Source organism: Sciurus carolinensis, chromosome 8 (assembly GCF_902686445.1).
Source record: "Sciurus carolinensis chromosome 8, mSciCar1.2, whole genome shotgun sequence".
Taxonomy (NCBI): Eukaryota; Metazoa; Chordata; class Mammalia; order Rodentia; family Sciuridae; genus Sciurus; species Sciurus carolinensis.
Genome location: NC_062220.1, coordinates 122,924,266 through 122,932,295, shown reverse-complemented (window position 1 = coordinate 122,932,295; position 8,030 = coordinate 122,924,266). Strand labels below are relative to the sequence as shown.

Below are 8,030 nucleotides of genomic sequence, written 5' to 3'. Positions count from 1 at the left end.
TTCAAGAAATGGCTGGGCCATTGTGCAGAAGAATGCCCGGAAATCCCGCACCTCCCTCCTCCAGCGAGGATGGGGGCTCTTCCTCCTGGCCAGGAAACTCCAAGTTGGCTTCCGGAAGGTGGCCTGGGGGCTGGGGTGGCAGGGCATCACCGCACTAGTGGGAAGGCAGGACACAGGCCTTTTGTGTCCCTTTGTTTCTCCTGTCCAAGCAACAGAGTAGAATGCCCAGCATGGGACCACTGCTGCCCCTGGGAGCACAGCCTATATGCTGGGTAACTGAGGAACACTGGAGACTTCCTGAAGTGGTGTTGCCTGAGCTGGGCCTCAAAGGATGGGGGATGGGCATCATCACGGTAAAAGAAAGAGCCAGGCAAAAGTTGAGAGCTATGGGAAGTTCCCCTCCCTCATAGGGGCAGATTCGGGATTGCCCAGGAAAGTCCCCTAGCTGCCCACTTTGGGATAGGGCCTAGGTTCCTGGGAGGCAGTGAATCGTGTAAGTGGTGGTGTTGGGCAGGGCTTTGAGGTTGGGATCCTGGGAACGACCACTATAGGTCTGCCTAGCATCTCTGCTCATTATGGGCAAGGGACAATGATAGAACTCAGAAGCTCTGGGGAATGAGTGCAGAGAAGGGGCCTGGTTTGGACTCTAGGGCAGACTCCTTGGAGGCAGGCCTAGGTGTCTCACCTGAGAGAAAGACCTGTGATACAGTCCTCCCTCCGCCACACCAGGCCGTGGTGTTGGGATGGGAGGCTCCTGTAGACGTTAGTTAGGGATGAAGGTAGTTAGTCCCGGTGGGAGGGACCATCGGAGTTCGGGATGTAGGGATGGAGGGACCTTACAGGTTGGGGGTCATATAGATCTTAAAGTGGCAGGTCCGGGACACGCAAGAGGTGGTCCGCTCCAGACCATCCCAGAACGCGCCCAGCGGCGACTAGGACAACTACAGGGTTGGGACTCTGAGGCCCCGGGTGGGCGGGAAGCGGGCGGGAAGCGCCCCTGAGGCCCTCCGCTACCCCTACTGGTAATTGTTCACCTAACTCCAGCTGCCGGGGGCGGAAGGGGGATGGCAGGGATTGGTTGCAGGCTGATGGCCAGAGCATGGATTGGCTGCTGTGGTCCGGGGGCTGAGTCCAGGAAGCAGAGTCCGCCCCCCGAGACTTCAAAAGGTGAGCCCCCAAGAGGCTCCTGCATACTTGAGGTGGTGCCACAGACCCGCAGGATAAGTGGACCGCTGGCGGTGAGGCGGCTGAGCGGGCGGAAATTCACCGGGACCGGCGCAGGGCGCCGAGTCGCATCGCCAAAGCTGTGTGGCGCGCTCTGGGAGGCCCTGGGGCCATCGGCGCGCATCTCGCCTCCAGCCATGGGTTCGGCAGCGTTGGAAATCCTGGGTCTGGTGCTGTGCCTAGTGGGCTGGGTGGGCCTGATCCTGGCATGCGGACTGCCCATGTGGCAGGTGACCGCCTTCCTGGACCACAATATCGTGACGGCGCAGACCACATGGAAGGGGCTGTGGATGTCATGCGTGGTGCAGAGCACGGGGCACATGCAGTGCAAGGTATATGAGTCTGTGCTGGCGCTTAGCGCAGAGGTGCAGGCAGCGAGGGCGCTCACCGTCGGAGCGGTGCTACTGGCGCTTGTAGCGCTCTTCGTAAGCCTGGCGGGCGCACAGTGCACTACCTGTGTGGCCCCGGGCCCAGCTAAAGCGCGCGTGGCCCTCACGGGCGGCGTGCTTTATGCGCTGTGCGGGTTGCTGGCACTCGTACCGCTCTGCTGGTTCGCCAACATCGTAGTCCGCGAGTTCTACGACCCGGCGGTGCCAGTATCGCAGAAGTACGAGCTGGGCGCAGCGCTGTACATCGGCTGGGCAGCCTCCGCTTTGCTCATGTGTGGGGGCGGCCTGGTGTGCTGCGGCGCCTGGGTCTGCGCCGGCCGCCCGGACCTCAGCTTTCCAGTTAAGTATTCTGCGCCGCGACGGCCGACGACCAGCGGCGACTACGACAAAAAGAACTACGTCTGAGGGTGCGGAGTACAGCGGTGTCCCTCCTGGCAGCCAGCGAGCGAACGGAAGGATCAAATGGAAGCGCACTGCAGGGACTGCAGGCATCGTAAAGTTGAGCCGTGCACAGATCATGGAACATCGGGCTCTGCGTACTGACCAGACCTGCCAGTGCCCGCAGCCCGTTCTGTGACCATTACCAGCCCTCGCCCTGCCCTAAACATACGACGTGTGCTTGTGAGGACTTGATAGGTTTCTTCTCCGTGTGCTGTGGTGACTAGACGTGGGTGGGACTCTCGGATTCCGTCGGCCCAGTGGGCATGACTGCAGAAGCCAATTCCTTCCCGACCCTGTGGGTGGGGTAGGGTCTTGCATGCTGTATTAGTTCTCTGCCGCTCTGAATTCGGAAGAGCAGACGGAGAGTCCACTGTCCCAAATCTGGGTTGCTGAACTGATGTGTAAAAACGGCCATTTTCTGGGGCTTGAGCTCAAGGGACCAAGGGACTTGGCTTGGATCTCCCTGCCTCACACCAGCCACACCCCTCCTTTCCCCCGCCTGTGGCGAGGCTGTGGGCACCAGAAACTGAGCTAGGGCGCTGCCTTCTTTGCAGCTGGGGTGGGGGTGGGGAGGTTAAGAATTTGCTTAGTAAATGGTTTTAACACTACTGCCTGTGTACTGTCTGTCCTCTTGTTTAGTCACCCCCTGTGCCCAGCACCTCCATTTACCCACCCATTCCGGGCCCCCTCCCTGAAGGCTCCTGTGAGGATCTCTCAGGGCTGTTCCCTAGGGCCCATGACTTTTTCCCTAGTCCTCCTTGCCACCCTACCACCCTCCCACAAGTGGGAGACACAGCCATAGATCACCATAACCTAGGACGGTGGGAAGAGCCCCACGTTGAGTCACAGGGCCAGGCTGGAAGGGATGGAGGCAGACCCTATCAGAGGATCAGGTTGGAATCACCAAGGACTGGGGAAGTGGGAACTTGAGATGTGCAAAGTCCTGAGGGTGGGAAGCCTGGTTGGTTCTCCCAAAAAAGACATGGTCCCCTTATGCACCAAAGTGAGGGTTTCCATCTGCCCTTCCAGGGCTTCCTTAGCTCTGAGTAACATCAAGGAGCCAGACATCTATCTGTACAAAGCCAACCAGGCCCTTTCCAACAGCAGGGTGGAAAGGGGTGAATCCAGGATGTGTGCTGGTTCTAGCAAGACTTGCTGCAGGGACAACAGCGTTGCCATGGGGAGTAGAGGCCCGTTGCCCAGACTGCCTCGGCTCTGCTCCAGCCCGGCTCCAGCCCCTTGTTTTAGTTCCTCTGCCAGTCACAGCATAGCTCTGTATAAGCTCTCTGCCCACCCTGCTGCCTGGCAGCCCGCCTAATCTGATAGACTGTGTGGCCTCTCCTACCTTATGTGCTGGTAGGGGCTGTCCCAGGAGGGCAGGGCAGAATTATCTATTCTAGTCAGAGAGCTCATTGTTTCTAGCCCTGTTCTAGGCACTTTGAATTTGTGCACTTTCACTTTCTGCCAAAAGACCAGGAGTTGAAAAGAGCAATGGGGGAGGGGACAGCAAGGTACTTAAAGCCCAGCCAGTAGGAAGGCTTGGCATCTGCCCCCAACCTAGCCTCCAGGGCTCTGCCCAGAAATGCCTGGGTCATGTCCAGTGATGGGGAGCCTCCCAAACCTGGCCAAGTTCCCCATCACAGGGAATAAAGAGTCCTAAGGATGTGGGCTCAGGGTGCTCAGGATAAATTCCAATGAGTCACGGGGAGCCAGCAGGTGGAAATTCTGGGGAGGTTTAACTTTCTGATGGCCTAAGTCCTTATCATTGGGAAAAGCTACAGTGTAAGCTACAGGGAGGGCTCCACTGTACAGAGGTCCTCAGCAGGGCCTGAACCTGGGCCAGGGCAGTAGTGACCAAGAATAGCCCCTGAGCTTGGGAGCATATGATTCTGGACCCCTGACTCTGGGGGTGGGGCCAAAGCAAAGGTTCTGACATGATTACACCCAGCAGCTGGGGCCTGGTAGTGTGGGGTCCAAGGTGTTTGAGCCAGAGCTGAGCCCTGAGGCTACCCTTGGGGGTTTATCTCACACAAGCCCTTTTCAAGAGTGCAGAATATGGAAGGGCAGCTGTACAACTTCCAAGCTTTTCCAAATGGCTACGGTGAGCAGCTTGAGGCCCTTGGGAGACAGGCCACCACCTGCCTGATCCAAGCCAGGAGAGGCCTGGCAAACTCCAACTGATGGTCAATGGTGCTACTAGAAGTCAGGAGAAAGGAGCTAACCTCCAATCCAGTTGACCCCACTGTGCCCACTGCCCTTTTCAAGGGCAGCTCCACCCATTTGTATCCTCATTGCCAAGCCACTCTGCAGGCTTTTCCCCACTGACTTACAACCTGCTTAAGGACTGTCCAATGCTGAATACCCCAGCAGCCCAAATGCCTCACAGGTGGATATCTCCTGCCAGCCTGCCTGTTTCCCCAGCACCCATGTCCTCTGGTAGTGGCCATAGATTTGTGTTAATAGCTCTCTTCACTGGGAAGGGCAGGAACCACTGTCTTTTCTGTGTTCAAGGGTCATCTGGGAGGGGTGGAAGAACTCCCCTAACTACAGAAGTCCTTGCTGCCCTGAAGGTTGTGGAGGTTGCTGAATTCCCAGTTTAGAACTTCTGTATCCAGGATGTGGCTGATGCCCACAGCTGGGCCTGGGGGATATAGTGTCTCTACCTATGACATGCCCAGTCAGTCAGGTCCTTCCTGGCCTGAAGCCTTCCCCTTGCTATTTTCCTTTCTGCAGAATGGTATGCACACTGCTTGTCCACAGAGATTGGGACACCTGGACAGGTACTGAATGATGAGACAAGGGCCAATGTAGTGTGTGTGTTGGGGGGCAGTCAAGAGGGCAGACTTAAAATGTTGACAAGGCTAGCCAGAAAGAAGTGGTTGACAGGTAGAGCCAGGTCCCATCTGATCTTGCTGCGTAGTGGTGGTACAGGTACCATGAGGCAATCCCAGAGCCTGGTGCTGTAGGGCCCAGCCTCCTAGTACCCCTGAGAGATTTGGCAGGCAGGGTCCTTAGTATGTAGAGGAAAAGGAGGCACATCCCTGTGCTTTCTGGCATAAAGGATGCTGGTAACAAAGGACCAAGCCTCCCCTGGACCCAAGGAAGGTAGGTTCAGAGCACACCCAAGTGCTGGTGCTAAGACCAGAGCAGAACAGAACATCAAATAAGCATTTTATTCCATTAAAAACCACTATTCCTATATCTCAAACTATATCCATAACTTACAATCTAAATAAAAGCCCATTAATATAAATAAGGAAGAGGTCACTTCTGAAGAAATCAAATTCTGGAAAAGAAAAGGAAAAAAACAGTTTCAAACAAGTCTGTCTCCCCAAATGTAACAAACAAACTGCTCAAGCCTTCCCTCTGGCTTGTTGGGTTGCTGCTTCTGAGCAGCCTCAACCCCAGGGGTGAGGGACAGGTGTCCACAGGATAAAGGGTCACCCCAGATCCACCAAGGTACCCATTGTTCTCTGCTGGGATCTGAGCTGTCCACAGGAGAGCCCCCAGTGCCCTTGGGGATCCCAGTACTTTCTTACCTGGAAGACCCCACTCAGCTAGCTGCTTGTCCTTCTGGGGTGGCCCCATGGCACCTTACCTGGGCTTCTCTCCTTATCTTGCCTGGCCTGTCCCCCATCCTGCCTCACCCCTTCATCCCTCAGGATGTAGCTCTTCCCCACCTCCCATTAGCCCATCTCCCATTAGGCACCTCACCCCTGCCTGGCCAGCAAGATGCACACAGTAGGGTTGACATCAGATTGCCCGAGAGCTCCCACATGTAACCTTACATCTCTGCCCCCACCTACAAAGCCAGGTACTCATGTTCCCACTCTGTTTAAAGGTATCAGCCCCATTTTTACAAACATACTCAGGCTCAAGGTCACTGCTGATAACACAGACCTCACGGAGGACCTAGAATCTATTCCCCACACATGGTCCTGTACACTTAAGCCCCTCAGAGAGATGGACTCTGGGGTCCCTGAGATCCCCTATGTCATTCTGGCCTCTGTGCCCTTTGGTTTTTCAGCTCACCATGGATAGGGGGAGTAAGAGAGGACTCCTGGTCCCAGGAGACCCTCTACGTCAGAGACTTGACAGGGTCACCTGCCACAGCAATGGCCTTCAGTCTAGTGCTCAGAGAGAGGGCTGGGCAAGAGCGTCCACTGTGGAAGCCATGGGATGACTGATGGTAACATAGATACAGGAAAGGCTGCCTATCCCCATTTCTCAAAAGGTTCTTCAAGAAAGAGGTGGTATGTGAGACGGCAGGGAGAACATGGCTGGGGAGGTATCTTGGGTCAATTTACAACTTTGCTTTTTCAAGGGTCAAGCATATCAAACCCCCGATAGCTGGCTCTGTGGACTCTAGCCCGGGGCCTGACATAAAGGCTGTGGGGGCAGGAGGCTCCAGGTGGCCTCTGAGGGCAGTGCCAGAGAGTTCATGTGTCCCATGTGTCCCATGTGCAATGCCCAGCCCCATGGTGTGGTCAGCAGAGGGTGAATGCCAGGTCTTTCTGAAGGGATTGACAGGGTTTAATGAAATTAGGTTCCTCAAAAATGCCCCATTGTAGCCCTGCTGGCAGCCTAAGGACAGGCATTCTTGGGAAAAATATGTTGGCCCCAAATCTTCTCAAGAACCCATCTGAAACTGAAGTAAAAGACTCCATTGAGGAAGCACAAAGCTGGGACTCAGAGTAGGGCTGTGATGAGGCAGGAAGCCAAGCCACCCTGAGGACCCCAACCCTCCCGCTAGCTCACCCTCAGGACAGCAGAGAGACAAGGGCATCCAGGAACTTGCTCCGATCCTCAGCCTTCAGCTCAATTACTGAAGTAATGAAAGAAAAACAGCTTGTGAGAAGAGAGGAGTGAGAAAAACAAGGCAAGAAACACAAACTCCCTCTTCCTGACATTCAGACCTGAGCAGCCTTCTACTATATTCCAAACTGTATAGGCTCTTTATTATGGCCTGGAATATTCTGGACTATTTGATTCCATTTCTCTATCTCGCTGCATTTAATTCCTTAGATATGCTGCTGCACTAGGGAAAGGCCAGAGCCATGGTCTGTGGGGAAGATCCTCTGGGCAGCTAGGGAATAGCAATGACAGCCAATAGAGAAGACTCAGAAGATGTGTCAACTCAGAGCAATACAGACCTGAAAAGGGATGGGCATTTCTACCCCACCTAGCCCAGGTGTCTGCCCCCATCGTAGGTTGTGGGAGACCTAAGGTAGGGCAGGAGTCCACTTCAGCCCTACTTTGCCCATGCCTCAGTTTTAGTGTCCTCTCCTGTAAGAAGGGGATACAATGCAAATTGCCTGAATTTTGAAGGGTTATCAGGCTCAGCCAAATACATGGGCCCTGATCAAACAGCAACACTGAGCTCTGAGGGCTGGTCTGGTCTTGGGGGCAGTTCATGATGCAGGCCACTGTCCCAGGAATCCCATGCCCAGCCCACACAGGCAGGTACTGGCCACTTCATTCCCCATTCCCCTCTCCAGCTGTCCAATCCTCAGGGGAAACCAGGCAGCTTTCGGTCCCAAATCTTCACTATATAATGGAGGTGCGATATTTTGCAGGCCATCTGGAGACAACCTTTCCCACAACACATGCATAACAGGGAAGCAGAAGCTGCTACACAGAGTGGACTAAAACTACATGGTACTATAGACATGACTGCCATGGCATAAGGAAGTAGGTTGAGACAGTTGAGGCAACTTGAATATAGACTAAGTCTCTTGGGACGGTGACTTGTAAGGACTCAGGGGGTGGTGGTGTAAGAAAAGGTCCTTTCTAAGAGATGTAGAAGTACTAAGGGGTATTTTGGGCTAAACTGTTTCCTCCAAATTCCTATGTTGATACCTAAAACTCAGCATCTCAGAATATCACTGTATTTGAAGACAGGGCCTTCAAAGAGGTGGCAGGCCATTTCAGCCCCATTCTGCCCAGTGCCTCAGCTTCAGTGTCCTCTCCTGTAGG

The 8,030-nt window shown here is 54.7% G+C and overlaps 2 protein-coding genes across 4 annotated transcripts in view; one reads left to right on the top strand and one right to left on the bottom strand.

The window, feature by feature from the left end:
• The first annotated feature begins 1,119 nt into the window (after positions 1–1,119).
• On the top strand, positions 1,120–2,662 carry Cldn5 (claudin 5). The gene has a single exon (XM_047561414.1). It carries the CDS (start codon positions 1,362–1,364, stop codon positions 2,016–2,018), a length of 657 nt encoding a protein of 218 aa, XP_047417370.1. The 5' UTR covers positions 1,120–1,361; the 3' UTR covers positions 2,019–2,662.
• Positions 2,663–5,208: 2,546 nt separating this feature from the next.
• Positions 5,209–8,030, bottom strand: part of Cdc45 (cell division cycle 45) — a 38,220-nt gene continuing 35,398 nt past the window's right edge. For 2 of the 3 annotated variants that reach the window (XM_047561291.1, XM_047561292.1), the window contains exons 18-19: positions 6,813–6,879; positions 5,209–5,340 (exon numbers count right to left, since the gene is read on the bottom strand). In XM_047561291.1, coding sequence (XP_047417247.1) covers positions 6,815–6,879 — 65 coding nt within the window. In that variant the 3' untranslated portion in view covers positions 5,209–5,340; positions 6,813–6,814. The remainder of the gene's footprint in view (positions 5,341–6,812; positions 6,880–8,030) is intronic. The other variant, XR_007109823.1, reaches the window with a different exon arrangement.